General features: G+C 39.3%; 2 protein-coding genes across 2 annotated transcripts in view; one reads left to right on the top strand and one right to left on the bottom strand.

Moving 5' to 3' along the window:
- Nucleotides 1–18,698, top strand: part of CMPK1 (cytidine/uridine monophosphate kinase 1) — a 38,106-nt gene that overhangs the window by 13,658 nt on the left and 5,750 nt on the right. Inside the window, exon 2 of the mRNA XM_028106924.2 lies at nt 15,995–16,141. Coding sequence (XP_027962725.1) covers nt 15,995–16,141 — 147 coding nt within the window. The remainder of the gene's footprint in view (nt 1–15,994; nt 16,142–18,698) is intronic.
- LOC148164526 (RING-type E3 ubiquitin-protein ligase PPIL2-like) lies at nt 14,645–15,246 on the bottom strand. Its single transcript, XM_088022993.1, has 2 exons — nt 14,864–15,246; nt 14,645–14,730 (listed from the first exon to the last, which is right to left on the bottom strand). The coding sequence occupies exons 1-2, from the start codon at nt 15,156–15,158 to the stop codon at nt 14,711–14,713; spliced, it is 315 nt and encodes a 104-aa protein (XP_087879119.1). The 5' UTR covers nt 15,159–15,246; the 3' UTR covers nt 14,645–14,710.

Below are 18,698 nucleotides of genomic sequence, written 5' to 3'. Positions count from 1 at the left end.
CAATATTTGTCTTGTTGTATCTAGCTTATTTCACTTAGCATACTGTTTTCAAGGTTCATACACATTAGCATGTGTCAGAACTTTCTTCCTTTTTATGGCTAATGTTTCGTAGTATGAATATCATATTTTGTTTATCCATTTGTCTGTTGTGGGACAGGGCTGCTTCCACCTTTTGGCTATTGTGAATAATGCTGCAATGAACATTGGCATACAAGCATCTGTTTGAGTCTCTGTTTTGAATTCTTTTGGGTATATAGCTGGGAATATAATTGCTGGGTCCTATGATGAGTTTCTCAACTTGTTGAGGAACTGCCGAACTGTTGTCCACAGTGGCTGTTAAGATTTTACATTCCCATCAGCAATGTGTGAGGGTTCCAATTTCTTCACATCCTTACCAACACTTAATTATTTTTGGTTTGTTTAATTACAGCCATCCTAGTAGTGTGAAGTGGGATCTCATTGTGGTTTTGATCTACATTTCTCTAATGACTAGCATGAGCATCTTTCCTAGACTTGGTCATTTGTGTATCTTTGGAGAAATGTCTATTCAAGTCCTTGAGCCATTTATTAATTGAGTTGTCTTTTTGTTGTTCAGTTATAGGAGTTCTTTATTCTAGATATTAAGAAGCCTTTGTCAGATAGATGATATGCAGACATTTTATGTTTAACCTTTAGAGGAACTGCTTGACTTTCTCAAAGTGGCTGCACCATTTTACATTCCTACCTACCGGGTGTAAGGGTTCCAGTTTCTTGACGTACTGGCCAACACTTCTTATCTGTTTTTTTCATGTTTGTTTGTTGTTTGTTTTAAAGATTTTATTTATTTGTCAGAGAGAGAGCACAAGCAGGGGGAGGAGCAGGCAGAAGGAGAGGGAGAAGCAGGCTCCCTGCTGAGCAAGGATCCCCGATGTGGGACTCGATCCCAGGACCCTGGGATCATGACCTGAGCTGAAGGCAGACACTTAACCGACTGAGCCACCCAGGCGTCCCTGTTTTGTTTTTTTTTTAATAGCTATCCCAGTGGGTGTGAAGTAGTATCTTACTATGGTTTTGATTTGCATTTCCCTAGTGACTAATGATGTTGAGGAACTTTCCCATATTTACCAGGCATTTGTTTTGTTTTTTCTTTTTTTAAAATATTTTATTTATTTATTTGACAGAGACATAGCGAGAGGGGAACACAAGCAGTGGGAGTGGGAGAGGGAGAAGCAGGCTTCCTGCCGAGTGGGGAGCCTGATGTGGGGCTTGATCCTAGGACCCTGGGATCATGACCTGAGCCGAAGGCAGACACTTAACGACTGAGCCACCCAGGCACACCTTACCAGACTTTTGTAGATCTGCTTTGGAGAAATGCCTATTTGGATCCCTTGTCCTTTTTTTCTGTTTTTCCCAGAATATTGCATTTTAAAAATTGTCTTTGTTCATTATTTGAATTGGGTTATCTTTTTATTACTGAGTTATAAAGTTGTTTATGTATTTTTAGATACAAGTCCCTTATCCAGATAGATATATGATTTGCAAATATTTTCTCCCATCCTGTGGGTTGTCTTTTCATTTTCTTGGTAGTATCCTTGGAAGCACGGTAGTTCTTAATTTTGATGAGGCCTTACATCTTGCACATTAGAGCATATGGTATGCTTTCTATCGCCTATGATGCAGAGATTAAAAGACTGATAAGTAAGTTTAAAACTCAAAAAGAGGACAGCTGGTAAGTGTATGTCTTGTACTTGGGACTGAGAATAGGGGGTGGATGAGAGCGGGGGTAGTGGTAAATGGAAAGGAAGAGTGGTAATAACAGATTCTTATTATTTTCTTGACTGATTCTAGGGTGTAATTGAGTCCAAGTTAAGTCAGACTAGTGGGGTGGGCGAGAGAAGTTGCCCATTTGGCAGAATGGTTTCTAGCATTCTTCCTGTTGTGTAGTCATGGCAGGAAAGAAAATTTGCCCTAAAATTTCCCATACATTTACCACTTTTTCCCTTATAGGAAGAAATTAGTCTCTAATCAAGAACTGGGAGTCCCTTACATTCTGCTCTACATTATAAAAATGGGTACAGTTATCTGTGGCCAACATTGAATTCCAGGCTGGGCTAGGATTTGATGGCTGTGCCATCAAAAAAGTGTATTCTTAGACTGACTTTGATTGATTGATTGTTGATGCACAATGTTACGTTAATTTCAGGTGTACATAGTGATTCAGCATCTCTATAGGTTATGCTGTGTCACAATAAGTGTAGCTACCATCTGTCACTGTACAATGCTATTACAATATTATTGACTGCATTCCCCACACCATGTCTTCTATTCTCATAACTTATTCATTCCATAACTGGAAGCCTGTATCTTCCACTTCCCCTCACCCATTTTGCCCATCCCCCTTCCTTCTGGTAACCATCAGTTTACTCTCTGTATTTGTAGATTAGATCCTGCTTTTTGTTTATTCATTTGTTTTTCTGACTTTAATTTTAGATTCAGCAAAATGTAATGAAACTACACTTTATAACCCCAATTTTAAAGCATGTCCTATCTTTAAAAGCCAAATAAATAATAGTTTTCTGATGCCTGGGTGGCTCAGTTGGTTAAGCATCTGCCTTCGGCTCGGGTGGTGATCCCAGGGTTCTGGGATGGAGTCCCGAACTGGCCTTCTTGCTCCACGGGGAGCCTGCTTCTCCCTCTGCCTGCAGCTCCCCCTGCTTGTGCTCTCTCTCTGACACATGAGTAAATAAAATCTTTGAAAAAAAATAATGGTTTTGCTCACACTTTCTTCTATTAGCACAGGTTGGTGGACTAAAATGAAGATGATTCTTTGTTAAAGTTAAGCAAGATTAATTATGTCTAAAAAATCAGTTGAGAGAGGTTGCTTGGCACAATAAAGTTCTGAAAGTGCTCCAAAGGGTTATTCTGGAGACTAGAAGTAGTATGAGTATATTGTTTTTGCCATGAAGGTGTCATTTTCAGAACAACTTGCTTATAATTTTGAACTCTAGTGTCTAGAGTAGGGCTTCATTGGAATAGGTTTCCTTTTAAACCTTTGCTGCTGTGCCTTTTGGATTCTCTCAACTGAGTGTTGTCTCTAAATTTCCATCTGTTTCTAAGCTATAAAACTGAACTGTTTTCTGTCTCCTTCTACAACTCTTGACTTCATGCCACAATTTTGTGTTGCTATATTATACTTTTGTTTCTCTTGTGTTTAAGGAATGGATCACTTTACAGAAAAATTTTTTATTCAAACATTTGAATTAGTTTTTGCTATTCTCCACAATGATTTAGTTTTAAATTTTAAATAAGTTTTTGATTATACAGGTCCTCTTTCCCTTTTTTCTTGAAGTTACATTTTTAAAAAAAAATTTTTAATTTATTTATTTGACAGAACACAAGGAGGCAGAGTAGCAGGTAGAGGGAGAGGGAGAAGCAGGTTCCCCACTGAGCAGGAAGCCTGATGCAGGGCCCGATCCCAGGACCCTGGGATCATGACCTGAGCTGAAGGCAGACGCTTAACTGACTGAGCCACCCAGGCGCCCCAAATTACATGTCTTTTTATATAGGGATTTTATCCTTCGTGTGAGGCTTTTTGAATTTCATTTTGCTGTTTTCTTAGGATTTTATATATACATATATATGTACTTTTTTTTTTTTAAGATTTTTATTTCTAAGTAATCTCTACACCCAATGTGGGGCTTGAACTTACAACCTTGAGATCAGGAGTTACATGCTCCACCGACTGAGCCAGCCACATGCCGCATGGATTTTATTTATTTTATTTTTATTTTATTTATTTATTTATTTATTTATTTATTTATTTATTTATTTATTTATTTTTATGTTAGGTTAATCACCATACATTACATCATTAGTTTTTGATGTAGTGTTCCATGATTCATTGTTTGTGCATAACACCCAGTGCTCCATGCAGTATGTGCCCTCTTTCATTCCCATCACCAGGCTAACCCATCCTCCCCACCCCCCTGCAGAACCTTCAGTTTGTTTCTCAGAGTCCGTAGTCTCTCATGGTCCAAGGATTTTATATTAATAAAACATTTAACTCATTAATTTTTCTTTGTGATATTTGCCATTTAGAGATGTGTAGGTAGTATATATGCTTTATGTAAAAGTATGTATATTAAAACTCTAAAAAGCTTATATGTATACATGTACATTATAAAAGATTCAAACATTTTGAAAGTGCATAAAAATGAAAGTTCTCCTTAATCAACCTCAGAGTACTCCTTATGTAATCACTTAAAAAATTTTTTGTGTGTGTTTCTGGTCTTTTTTTAATGTAGGCTCCACGCCCAACCTGGGGCTCCAACTCATGACACTGAGATTAAGAGTAGCATGCTCTACTGACTGAGACAGCCACGCACCCTTTTTTTGATGTATCTATACACAGATATAATGCATGCACACCTATGTGCACACACGTTGCCTGTTGTTTTGTGACTTGGGTATTTTTGCTTAACAGTGTATCTTGGATAGCTTTCCATATAGATAGCTCTACTTCATTCGTAATACATACAGTGATCTATTTAATCTCTTGTATATTGGTGAACATTTTGATTTTGTTTACAAATGATGCTGTGAACATTCATGTACAGAATGTCTTTTTTTTTTTTAAGATTTTATTTGACAGCACAAACGGGGAGCAGCAGGCAGAGGGAGAGGGAGAGGGAGAAGCAGGCTCCCCACTGAGCAAGGAGCCCGATGTGGGACTCAATCCCAGGTCCTGGAACCATGACCTGAACGGAAGGCAGATGCTTGGGGCGCCTGGGTGGCTCAGTTGTTAAGCGTCTGCTTTCAGCTCAGGTCATGATCCCAGGGTCCTGGGATCGAGCCCTGCATGGGGCTCCCTGCTTGGCAGGAAGCCTGCTTCTCTCCCTCTCCCACTCCCCCTGCTGTGTTCCCTCTCTTGCTGTGTCTCTCTCTGTCAAATAAATAACAGATTTAAAAAAAAAAAGGCAGATGCTTAACGGGTTGAGCCACCCAGGCCTCCCTGTACAGAATGTCTTCATGTGCATGTACAACTCTTTCAGTAGCAACAGCTCCTAGAGACGGAAGTACTGAGCCAGAGGGTATGTAAACTTAAATTCTGATAGATTCTGCTACATTGCCCTCTAAAAAGGCTGAACCAGTTCACACTCACACAAAGTATGAGGATGCTGGTTTTTCCCCACCCCAACCTCCATTCTTGTCATAGCTAGATAGAGCAGAGTTTTTATTTTAACCAATCTGATGGGTGGAAAATGGAATCACATTGGTTTGTTTTTGTTTTTAAGATTTTATTTATTTAACCGACTGAGCCACCCAGGCGCCCCATCTTTTTTTTTATTAAGATTTTATTTATTTATTTGACAGAGAGACACAGCGAGAGAGAGAACACAAGCGGGGGGTGGGAGAGGGAGAAGCAGGCTTCCCGCGGAGCAGGGAGCCCGATGCTGGGCTCATGGTCCTGGGACCATGACCTGAGCCAAACACAGATGCTTAACAACTGAGCCACCCAGGTGCCCCTGAATCACATTGTTTTAATTTGCATTTTTATGATTACCAGTGAATTAAGCATCAGTTCTTTTCTGTGAATCGTTTATTCTTATCGTTTGCCCATTTCTGTATTGAGGTTTTTTTCTTTGTTAGTATGATCTCTTTATGTATAGTATGTATTACCCCTTTCACCTTTGTATGGTGAAAACATTTTCTTCTAGGCTCTTGCTTGTTATTTGATTATACTTATGATATCTTTCTTTGTTCCAAAGTTTTTATTATTTATGTGGTCAGACATAAATCTTAGCTGACTTGGTTCTTGTTTTAGAATGCCTTTTTTATATCTCAAGATTTTTTTTCTCTAGTACTGTCATAGGGTTTTTTCCTTGTGTTTAGTTTTCATATAGTATGATGCAGGAATCTGATTTAATTTTTTCCCAGATGGGTAGCTAGTTGCACAAGTATCATTTATTAAATAGTTAATCTTTTCCTCATTAATTTTTATTTCATTTAAATTTCTTAAAAATATTTTATTTATTTATCTGACAGAGAGACACAGCGAGAGAGGGAACACAAGCAGGGGGAGTGGGAGAGGGAGAAGCAGGCTTCCCACCGAGCAGGGAGCCTGATGCGGGGCTCAATCCCATGACCCTGGGATCATGACCGGAGCTGAAGGCAGACGCTTAACGACTGAGCCACCCAGGTGCCCTTAACTTTTTTTTTTTAAGGTTTTATTTATTTGAGAGAGAGAATGAGAGCGAGCACAAGTGTGGGGTAGGCAGAAGGAGAGGGAGAAGCAGATTCTCAGTTGAGTAGGGAGCCCAACGTGGGGCTTGATCCGAGGACTCTGAGATCAAGACCTGAACAGAAGGCAGATGCTTAACTGACTGAGCCACCCAGGTGCCACTCATTTAAGTTTTCTTTAACCTTTTTTTTTTTTTTGAAGTATTCTCTGTGCCCAACGTGGGGCTCAAACTCAGGACCCCGAGATCAAGAGTTGTATGCTCTACTGACTGAGCTAGCCAGCCAGTCCCCTTATTGGTTTTTAGATGCTAAGTCTATCATTTCTTTTTAAGGATTTTACTTATTTATTTGAGAGACAAGAGCACGAGAGCAGGGTGAGGGGCAGAGGAAGAAGAAGACTCTCCGCTGGGCAGGGAGCCTGATGTGGGGCTGGATCCCTGGGATTCTGGGATCACTACCTGAGCTGAAGGCGGCTGCTTAACCAGCTGAGCCACCCAGGTGCCCCAAGTCTATCATTTATTGAAATCCCATTTACGCCTGGGTCAGTTTTGGGACTGTTGAGTCTCGTTGTTCTGTTTGCGTATTTTTATACTAGTGTTATACTATTTTAATTACTATAGTTTTATAATATTTTACGCTACCTGGTAGGACAAGTTTCCACTTGTTAAAATGTTTTAATTATTATAGTTTTATAATATTTTATGCTACCTGGTAGGACAAGTTTCCACTTGTTAAAATTATTTTCAGGTTTGGCCATTCTGCTCACAGTTACTGTCTGATAAACTTGAGAATCAGTTCATTCTGTTTCATTAAAAAAAATTAATTCCAGTTGAATTTTGATTGAGGTTGCAATAAATTCATAGATTAATTTGTGGAATTTTAAAATATTTACAGTATTGTGTCTTTCTATTCAGGAACACAGAAGCACAGAATGCCTTCTTTTTACTTATTTTTTAAAAATATTTTATTTATTTTTTTAAGTAAACTCTTTGCCCAGCGTGGGACTTGAACTCATGACCCTGAGATTGAGAGTTGCACGCCCTTCCAACTGAGCCAGCCAGATGCCCCAAATGCTTTCTTTTTGTGATAATGGTTTTAAGGGTTTTTAATTTCTTTATATGATTTTTATACATTAGTTTCAGGTTTAATCCTAAATTTAAGTTTTTATTGCTGTTTTGAGTAGGATCTTTTAAAATGTATTTTTTTCTTATTAATCATTGCTAGTTGATTGGAAAGCTATTGATCTGTTTGTTTATAAGCAAGATAAATTCCTGTTCTCATAAATTTTTAAATGTACTCAAATATATCTCTGATGACAATTTTTGGAGCCTCTGTGTTTGAGGCTATTTGCATAGTGGATTGGATTGTCATTTATCGTACTATACTTGTTCTATAGTTATTTGTTGACTTTGCTCCTTTCTTGTGTACATTTGTATGCTGTTGAGCCTGTTTGGTAGTTCTTTTCCTTAATTAGTATGTAATTGTAGTTTAGCCGCTGATTATTTTGGACTTTGTTCCAGGAATAATCTGAATATGTTTGTCTTAACTTCTCCCTGACGTGAATGCTCTCATAGTAGGTCTTAAATCTAGCAGTGTAGACCATGTATTTAGGAGTATGTTCTTAAGGAGATGCCTCTAGTTGTAATACTTTGCTGTAGCTGATAGTGTAGTGTAGATATTATTTCTGATAGTATAGATATTGTGTTTTAGAAATGAAGAAGCTGAGATCTAAGAAAGGTTACATAATTTTCCAGTGTCACACAGGGTTGTGACAGAGTTAGTCTTAAAACTAATCCCTTAACTTTCAGTTCAGTGCTCCAAGGATGTGACTTCATGCAAAATTCTTATGTCCTTGTGGTTCTTGCTGAGTTCTTTGTTTCTGTAAGTGCATTTCTCCATTAGTTTGATAATTTTGCAGATGCTCAAATGCTGTGTTTGTATATATTATTGAATTCAGAGTTTGGTATCCTTTGCACATTTTACCCAAGAGTGGATTTGTAAATCCAAATAAATTCTAGCCCTTAAGGAGAACCTGAGCTGTTAAAATGTTGTTATTTGTGATGAGGCTTTTTACAAATTGCATTCTCAAGTAGTTATATCTCTAAGGGTGACTTTATTACTTTTGGTATTCTGTAGGTAATGATATTCTGATTTTAATGTTATTTACTTTTTAAAAATAATAAATACAGTTAGGCTTAATATTTTAAAAGCCTCTCTTTTCTAATGTGAAATAGAGGCAAGGGCTTCATATGCGTGGTTTGATATATGTCCTCCAAGTGTTTTCACAGGAAATGACTTAACTGAACTCTAGGTTCTTATGCCACCTGCAACAATATTTGGGTTATAGTGATATGAGTGTATAGCTTGTAGACCCTACAGTGACTGTATGAATTGATCATTCAGTTAACAAGATCAGAGAATGTTTTCTAAGATTGACAAGACTTCTGTGCCTGTTCATTAGTGTTGGAAGTTTTCAAATTATTGCTTCTGAGGTCCTGGAATACCAGGAGGTTTCTGGGCCTGGTCTTCATCTTTGACCATTTTCCATCTCCTTCTAATGTAGGGAATACAGATTGATTAAGAATGGGTGAGATGAATTAAAAGAGAAATACTGGAAATGACCAACTGGAATGGAATTGGAGTGTGAAAATTCCAATTCACAGGCTATAGGGGGCATTCAGTATGTAAATCAGGTACACAAATCCTCAGTTATCTGAGAGCCTTTTGCAAACTGTTAGAGGGATATGCAGGCTTACACAGGTGGGGAAACAGTGTTGGGTGGCTTCTAACTCACCCTTGCTTTAAGTTTTATATATTGTTCTGTCTTCTTGCCACCCTCTCTGAGGAATCAACTTCTTCCCACAGCAGACGGTGCTGGTAAAGACTGAATTCCTTAGGAAAAGTTGTGCCAAGTATGAAGAATTACCTTATTAGTTAATAGTAGGGCTCCGGTCACTTTATATATGCAGGTCACTGTTACATCCTATTTACTTTCCCTGAATCAGCACATGACGTGGCATTTCATAGACACTCAATAAATATTTATGGATTTAAAGTAAGTTCCAGGGGCGCCTGGGTGGCTCAGTCGTTAAGCGTCTGCCTTCGGCTCAGGTCCTGATCCCAGGGTCCTGGGATCGAGCCCCACATCGGGCTCCCTGCTCAGCAAGAAGCCTACTTCTCCCTCTGCTTGTGTTCCCTCTCTCACTGTGTCTCTGTCAAATAAATAAATAAAAATCTTTAAAAAAAATGGAGTAAGTTCCAAGTATTGCCTGAATTAAAGTTTTCTTATATGAAGAGCAAAACATCGCGGAAAATGAATGGTGCTATAATTGTGTGCAGCTGAATGGATTATATCCCTCCTCTTTTCAGAATATAAGCTTTTAAAATATCACTCTTTAATTAGAAAAAGAAGTATGCTTCATGTTAATTTAAAATCTGTTAAAGCTTTTTGTTTAAGAAAAGATTTAGCTCAGTTTATAACTTCTATAGTTAATATGTAGATTTTCAGTTAATAGGCGTGTGAAATACAATGAATACATTTGGAAATACAGTGAGGGCACACTAAAAATGAGATTGGAAATCCTCTAGCGACTTAAGTCAACTATTACACTCAGCTTTTCTTGCACTGGATAGTCTTTTTTTTTTTTTTTCTTTTAATGCTAACCTTTCTTTAATGGTGATTATAGGGAAGACCCTTTTTCAAACCCTCTGTGGGTGAAACTGGAAGGAACCTTAAACATTTGACCAGTTTTAAGCGTCTGGGCACTGTGTCGGTTTTTACGTTCAAAGTAATGTAAGTTCCCCAAGACTGGCTGTTTCTGTTCTTGGAAGGTCCTTATCAATTTAGAGTAAATGGAAAAAGTTCTGTTGGAAATGCCTTTGAAATGAATGATAGGCGTACATAAAATGATGCTGGGAGGCTGTAGGCTCTAAAGCTGTTGTTTGCAACAAGCACCAGACTGGTGAGTATGGATGGCTCTGGATAGTCCTTGCAGCATTTCTAGGTGTTTTGCTGAAGGTGCATTGTTGATAGTACATAACCAAAATTAAGATTTTAAGGTTCACTAATATTCTAGGGAATGCAAAATACACTTAATCTTAAATGCTTCATAGATGTGTCCACTATTTAAAGGACACCCAATAATTTGAACACACACAGTTGCATTAAAAATATATTTGTATCTAATATATCTGCTATGTGCCCTTTCTTGTGAGGCTCAGAAGCAGTCCTGTGGTACTTTCTTTCTTTTTTTTTTTTTTAAGATTTTATTTATTTATTTGACAGAGACAGTGAGAGAGGGAACACAAGCAGGGGGAGCTAGAGAGGGAGAGGCAAGCCTCCCGCCGGGCTCGATCCCAGGATTCCGGGATCATGACTTGAGCCAAAGGCAGACGCTTAACCGACTGAGCCACCCAGGCGCCCCCCTGTGGTACTTTCCAATTGCCACACTAACTGGAGGAGGTGTCTGGCATCTGGATCTCTTCTTGCCTCCAAGGACTTGCCATTTACGCATCCTTTTTACCCTTTTTTTTTTTTTTTTTTAGATTTTATTTATTTACTTGAGAGAGACCGTGAACGGGGCGGGGGGGGGTTGTGGGGGGAGGCAGAGAGGGAGGGAAAAGCAGGCCCCCTGCAGAGCAGGGAACCCTACGCGGGGCTTAATCCCAGAGCCCTGGGATCATGACCTCAGCCCAAGGCAGATGCTTAACCTTAATCGACTGAGCCAGCCCAGGCACCCTGCATCAGTTTTATCTTGAACTCCTTTTTGTTGTTGTGGTTTTGTTTTTGATCGTGTTTATTGTTGTTTTTGTTCACATAGAACCACGTTACCCAAATTAAGAAAGAAGGAACGATGATTGCTAAGAAGTGAAAGTCCATCAAGAAGATTGGAGATTTGATATCATAAAGTTGTCAACATTCACCTAGTAAAATAGAGTGCCATTCTGTCCTTATTGAGAACGTGGTGCTTTTTTTTTTCTCCCTCCAAATCTTAGTATGTGGTTTATGAAAATTTATTGAGTTGTTTTTTTCAGTTTCTTTTTTTTTTTTAAGATTTATTTATTTATTTTAACAGAGAGAGAGACAGCGAGAGAGGGAACACAAGCAGGGAGAGTGGGAGAGGGAGAAGCAGGCTTCCCGCTGAGCAGGGAGCCTGATGCGGGGCTTGATCCCAGGACCCTAGGATCATGACCTGAGCCAAAGGCAGACGCTTAACAACTGAGCCACCCAGGCGCCCTTTTTTTCAGTTGCTTAAAGGAGAAAATGAAAGTAAAAAGTTTAGACCGATATTTGTCACTAGAAAACTATTTTTGTTTTTTTAGTTGAATAGTAGCTTGTAATTGTATTTATTGTAATCTGCTGTGGTTTTGAATGTTATTCTTAAGACTGCAGTTAGTGACCCACTAGGTTTTAATTGCTAGGAAATGTCAGAGAATGTGAAAAAGTTTTGGTTAAGTCTAAGAAATAGCCTTGCTTGCTTTCCTCAAAATTGGCATCCCTGACTACTTAATGACAACAGAATGCTTTAAAAACATGCTCCTTAAAGTCTAGCTGTTATTAAAATACCATAATAGCTAGTGTGTAAGTGATAGTTGCTTTTTTGTTGTAGAAACTCGGTGGTAAGAGGAAAGCTTTAGCAAAATCCTTAAGAAAAATACAGTATAAAAAAGCAGTAAATAGAGGATTTTTAAAAATGGAATGTGGATGAGAAATAGGAAGATACATGTATAGATCTGACATGGTTATATTTACTTAAATTCCTTCTTTCCTTAGACTTTGCAGATAAGGTTGTTTTCTCTCTTTTTGACGAACTATGGGTAATTGTTTTTTAAAATATCATTTGTATACCTCTACAGTTTACGACTGGTTTCTCTTTTTAAAAAGTGATATGCCAAAACCCATTTTAATGCAATATAAAGCTTGTAAATTTGAGCACACCAGTGCCAGGAAATCAACACCCTATGCACTGATTTCTAGATTAGTAGCTGGGCTTCTAAATGTATGTTGTTCATGCAGCAGAGGCAATCCCTACAGAGCAGTCTGTGTAGTTTGTGTTTCACTAAGCATTTGCCATTGTTTAGTACTGTTTGTCTCTGCATTTATTCAATATTACCATATGCTATCATCTCTAGACCAGATGAGAATATCCAGCAAACATAGACTTCCAAGCAGGAAACAAAGTAAGCTGTAGGAAATGGAGCTGCTATAAAATTTTATAGACACTAGTTGCAAAATGCTTTTTGAAAATTATAATAGTGAGTGGGAACGTGGGTCACGCCTCATTTTTTATAGTCTTTTCTACACCCATCTTTCAGAAGTTTCCTTACGCTTGGTGATCAAAGTAGCATTTAAAAATGGTGTGGTGTGGAAATAATTTTAGAATAACAGTTTAAATAATTAAACATTTTGTATTTCCATTTTCTGTAAACCATGGGAGGGTTTTTTTTTCTTAAGCCTATTACAACAACAGAATACACTTTTGATTATTCTAATGGAAGGGGCTGTATGACTAAGAGACACGAGTGACACTGTGGTTTTGTTTCTTATCCAACGTTATGCCCAATTTTAGTCAGCAAATAAACTGTTTAGAGTTTGTTTTCCTTTGCTGACTGCCTTGCCGCTTGCTTACTTTAGTCACTGAGAACAAGCTAGCCAACAATGTTTAGAATTGAAAAGGGGGTAAAGAATGTATGGCTTCTGCAATCCAAAGAAAGAAGTCTCACCATAATCTGGGTGATTGAGAGCTTTTATGAACTGTGCGATTGAAACATTCTACTTTAAAAGGGGGGGTGGGAATGTGGGCTTCCTCAGATCTTAATATTGAAATTGATAAATTTAAGACATTAAATTTTTATTGTGCACTGAACTATGGATGAGATAAAAACCCATTTAGGGAGTCTTAAGAATTTGGGGTGAGATGATTGTTGTAACTGAAAATTGAATATAGTTCTGAGTGCCCTGATAGAAAGTAAAAACTTTTCTTTAATATAAAGTGTTCTTTTTATTTATTTATTTAAAAAATTTCTTTAAAGATTTTATTTGAGAGAGAGAGAGTGAGATCGAGCAAGTGGGGGGAGGGGCAGAGGGAGAGGGACAAGCGGACTCTGTGCTGAGCATGGAACCAACTTGGAGCTCAATCTCATGACCCTGAGATCATGACCAGAGCCGAAATCAAGAGTCCTCGGCTTAACTGATTGAGCTGCCCAGGTGCCCCAAAAACGTTTTCTTTCTTTTTTTTTTTAAGATTTCGTTTATTTATTTGACAGAGAGAGACACAGCGAAAGAGGGAACACAAGCAGGGGGAGTGGGAGAGGGAGAAGCAGGGTTCCCGCAGAGCAGGGAGCCCGATGCGGGGCTCAATCCCAGGACCCTGGGATCATGACCTGAGCCAAAGACAGACGCTTAACTGACTGAGCCACCCAGGTGCCACCCCAAAAACGTTTTTAAAATAGATTTTATAGTTCTTTTGATTTAATAACAGGGAATGTGTATGTTCATGTGGCAGAAGAAGCTTTTCATTATTCAGAATTGTTTCTTAGATCTGCATTGTTTTTTCATTCCAGTCATGGGGGAATGGCAGAACAACACTACAGCATCTCATATGACTTAGTTCAACTATTACCCTATACCCTGACCTAATGCATCATTTGTAGTCCTACATAATAATGATCATCACAATCATAATAATACTATTGACCTTTCATAGGCTATTCATATCTGTTATTTCACTTAAGCCTCTTGATTGGTCTTTCCATAGAAACCATTAAAGTGAGTACATATGCAGGTCTGTGCATGTATATGTGTGTGTGTATGTATATATAGAATATAAAAATGATATATATATACATATATAAAAAATGCTTATAGATTATTTAAGATAAGTATCTTCATAATGGCAAGAAGGTAATTGATGACTTTTATCTCATACTATGCGTCAGGCTCTTTGGTAGGCAGTTTATGTACGTTATCTCATTCAGTCATCACCACTAACTTATGAAATAGGTATCTGTATTCCCATTTTACAGATGAGACCTTTAGTTGCAACTAGAGAGGAGGAGATGGACTTTTAAGAATGGTAAGGAAGGTACTGGTCTAGGTAGAGAGACAGTGATACTTGAAGACACTGTTTGATTATGTGACCACTTTCCAGAATGGTCAGGAAAGTTAATTTTGTGGAGGAGGTAGGACTTGTGCTATTTACCAAGAAAGGGAACAGACCAGAAGAACAGGGTTAGTGTAAATGCTGATGAGTTCAGTTTAGATGTGTTGAGTTTAAGGAAGGGAAGCATTTTGTAGAAGGTGGGTACAGCCAACAGTGGTGAGTTTTTGTTTTTTTTGTTTTGTTTTGTTTTGTTTTTTTGCCTTGAATTATTTAGGTTTTTTTTTTTTTTTTTTGCCACTTTAACCACTTTATTATTTTAAGTAATCTTTACTGCCAATGTGGGGCTTGAACTCACAACACCAAGATCAAGAGTTGCGGGTTCCACTGACTCAGTCAGCCCAAGGCGCCCCTACATATTTGAAAAATTAAGTGTCCAGCTTGATCAGAAAGGAACGATGGATTCTGCAGAGAATTTGGTGAGAGGCAGGGCCACTGGGGTCTGTGGCACAGTCTTCGAATTGGCTGTAAAAGGGATCACTCACCTTCCTTGTTCTTTGCAAAGTTCAGCTTGATCAGGGACCTCCCGTCCAGTTTCTCTCCGTTGCTGGGGTTGGTCCCATACTTCTTAAGCCAAGGGACGATGTTAAGCAAGTCAAAGACGACGCCTTCAGGGGTGCAGACTGGGTAGACGAAGGGCTGCAGAGAGAGACTGCAGTGATCAAAAGGCAAACGATGAAAATTTGCTTGTGGAATATCTGGTTTCTTGCCACCATAGAAGTGAGTGTATTCAGCACAGGTAATGTACATCTTGTCCTTCTGATGCTGTCGCTTCCCCATGGCGGCGGCGGCGGCGGCGGCACTGGCCGGGCCAGGACCAGCGAGTGCATAGAAACGACGGCAAACAATCCAGATTCCGACTTCCCGGCCCAGCCTGAATTATTTAGGTTTTTGTTAGGCATTTCTTTGGACATTATTAATGACATTTAAATTTTGTGTTTCTGAAGTTTTACAATAAAATGTTAATGCCTTGAATCTCCTTCCCCTCCTCCTCTTCTTCCTTCCCGCCTCCTTTCCCTTTTCTGTTTCCTTGTAAGCCTTCTTTCTTCCCTCCCTCCTTTCCTTCCTTCCTTCCTTCCTTCCTTCCCTTTCTTCCTTTTTCAACCATGACCCTCCTGTTGTTGCCGTTTTCTCAATGTTGTTGTTCTTTTGTGGTGAATGTGTCACCATCTTCAGATGATTTCTTGGTGTGTGAACATTATAGCTACCTTGCCCTACCAGGTTAAGAATGTTTTTTAAGCAAACTTGATTGTGTGAAATCTCTTAAAATTTGTTTATTATTAGTTTAATATACATGCAAATCTTATTTATTGTAGAAAAGTTAGACTATAGAAATTAATATAAAGGAAAAAAAATTGATAGTCCTACCACTCAGTTGAATGTATTCTTTTTTGAGAACGAGAGAGCGCGTGTATGCACGCACGTGTGAGCCTGGGGAGGAGCAGAGGGAGAGGGACAAGCAGATGCCACACTGAGCACAGAGCCAGATGTGAGGCTCGATCCGAAATCATGACTTGAGCTGAAATCAAGAGCCGGATGCTCAACCGACTGAGCCACCCAGGCGTCTCTGGGTTGAATGTATTCTGATTTTTTCCCCTATGTGTTGTTTCTTTCAGAAATATGGTTACACACACCTTTCTGCAGGAGAACTTCTTCGTGATGAAAGGAAGAACCCAGATTCACAGTATGGTGAACTCATTGAAAAGTACATTAAAGATGGAAAGATTGTGCCAGTTGAGATAACCATCAGTTTGTTAAAGAGGGTAAGGAGTGTGAATGCCAACCAGTTTAAACCAGCAAGGAAATATGAAACTAAATCTGCCCTTCCTTTGAGTAATGAAAAAAAAAATGAGAGTGCTAAATTTCTTTCTTGTGGTAAGTGGTCATGCTGTTTGAGAATGGTAGTACTGGACATTCTACTTTCACCTGGGAAGAAATTGGACAGTAGCAAGCATTCTCTGTCTTGATCTAGGATCAGCTCGCTCAGCTTCACATCCATATGTGTGTCCTTGATCCTTCCCCAACATGCAGACAGTGTCTCACTTCCATTTCTGTTTCTTCTTCCTTTTCTCCTTCCCCTCCTCCTCTTCCTTCCCGCCTCCTTTCCCTTTTCTGTTTCCTTGTAAGCCTTCTTTCTTCCCTCCCTCCTTTCCTTCCTTCCTTCCCTTTCTTCCTTTTTCAACCATGACCTTCCTGTTGTTGCTGTTTTCTCAATTTTGTTGTTCTTTTGTGGTGAATGTGTCACCATCTTCAGTATGAAATATGGAGATTAACAGCTATCAAAATATGTCCCATCTTAAAAACAGGTATCTTGCATTTACGTGGCATCTCTCCACTGTAGATTCCCAAGACGAATTATTTTTTTTTAAGATTTTATTTATTTATTTGAGAGAGAGAATGAGATAGAGAGAGAGCATGAAAGGGGAGAGGGTCAGAGGGAGAAGCAGACTCCCTGCTGAGCAGGGAGCCCGATGCGGGACTCGATCCTGGGACTCCAGGATCATGACCTGGGCCGAAGGCAGTCGCTTAACCAACTGAGCCACCCAGGCGCCCCCAAGATGAATTATTAACAGGTATTTTCACATATAAGAAACAATGAAAGAGAAATGCAGGAGTGAGAACAGCAAGAAATAGTTAAAACCCAATGGAAGAGAGATATATGAGCACCTGGATGGAACCACAGAAACTTGAGGAGGAGGAGTGACTCATTTACACACATTCTTACCTTTTGTTTCAGAGATGGGAGTAATGTGCTTCTATTCCAGAATATATCCTCTCTCCCTATTCTCTTTTTTTTTTTTTTAAGATTTTATTTATTTGACAGAGAAAGAGACAGCCAGAGAAGGAACACAAGCAGGGGGGAACAGGAGAGGGAGAAGAAGCAGGCTTCCCGCTGAGCAGGGAACCCGATGTGCGGCTCGATCCCAGGATCCTGGGATCATGACCTGAGCCAAAGGCAGACGCTTAAGGACTGAGCCACCCAGGTGCCTCCTCTCTCCCTGTTCTCTAGATTTAATGCCCTTTCTCCACTTTATCACTAAACATTGTGAAAAAGTGGTCTACAGTTTTCACTTTCTACTCTTCAACCCTTTGTGGTGAGGTTCTACTTCCATCTTCATTGAAACTATTCTTGCTGTTGTTACCAGTGATCTTCCTTATAAAATCTAGGGGATATTTTTAGTCATTTTTCTTATAGTATTTAACTCTATCCACTGTCTTTTTGAAACTTCTTTGTTCTCTGTGACACCATTTTTCTTTTTTCTTTTTTTAAGATTTTATTTATTTATTTGAGAGAGAGAGAATGAGAGAGAAGGCACATGAGAGGGGGGAGGGTCAGAGGGAGAAGCAGACTCCTTGCCGAGCAGGGAGCCCAATGCGGGACTCGATCCAGGGACTCCAGGATCATGACCTGAGCCGAAGGCAGTCGCTTAACCAACTGAGCCACCCAGGCGCCCTGTGACACCATTTTTCTTCTTTCCTGCTTCAACAGCTGTTGTTTCTTACGTCTCCTTGCAAGTTTCCTAAACCATGATGTTCTCCAGGTTTTATCCATGGTTCTCCTCTCTTATGTATTTCATGCTGGATGCTTTTAGCCATGCCCAAGGCTTTCATTATACTAACAAATGCTAAAATCTATAGCTCTAACACACACCTTTTTTAACTCCAGATCTACATTTCTAATTACTAGACATCCATCTGAATATTACACAAGTGTCTCAGCGTATCAATGTATCATCTAAAGTGTGATCACCCTTTATCTCCTGTCCTGGTTAATGGTTCCACCATCTGTGCCCAAGCCAGAAATCTGGGGACCATTCTGTATTTTTCACCTTTTCTATTACCACTGTCACCTTAGTTCAGATCCTCTTTTCCTTACCTGGAGCCTCCTCATGAGTCTTTTTGCCTTTAATCCATGCTTGTCCCCTTCTAATTCATCCTTCATGGTGCTGTCAGGGTGATTTTTTTTTTTTTTTGAGGGGGGAGAGGGGAGAGAGAATCTCAAGCAGGCTCCACACTCAGTGCGGAGCCCATCATGGGGCTTGATCTCACAAACCTGAGATCACAACCTGAGCCAAAATTAAGAGTCAACGCTCAACAGACTGAGCAACCCAGGCACCCCAGTCAGGGAGATTTTTTTCCAGAAGGTGATATAAGCATATTCTGCTTAAAATTCCTTAGTGGTCCTCGGTTGCTTCCAGAATAAAAACCAGTTCCTTAGTGTGGCATAATAAGCTCTTCATTAATCTTGCCCCTACCTACTTTCTAGTCATATCTCCCACCATCTGTACACGTGTCCTAATATTCAACTGCCTCAGCTTA

Source organism: Eumetopias jubatus, unplaced genomic scaffold, assembly GCF_037043125.1.
Source record: "Eumetopias jubatus isolate StellerSeaLion01/CBP00866 unplaced genomic scaffold, mEumJub1_p1.0 scaffold_4, whole genome shotgun sequence".
In the NCBI taxonomy this organism is placed as follows: Eukaryota; Metazoa; Chordata; class Mammalia; order Carnivora; family Otariidae; genus Eumetopias; species Eumetopias jubatus.
The sequence above is the reverse complement of the archived record's forward strand: the minus strand, read 5'-3'. Positions and strand labels throughout refer to the sequence as shown.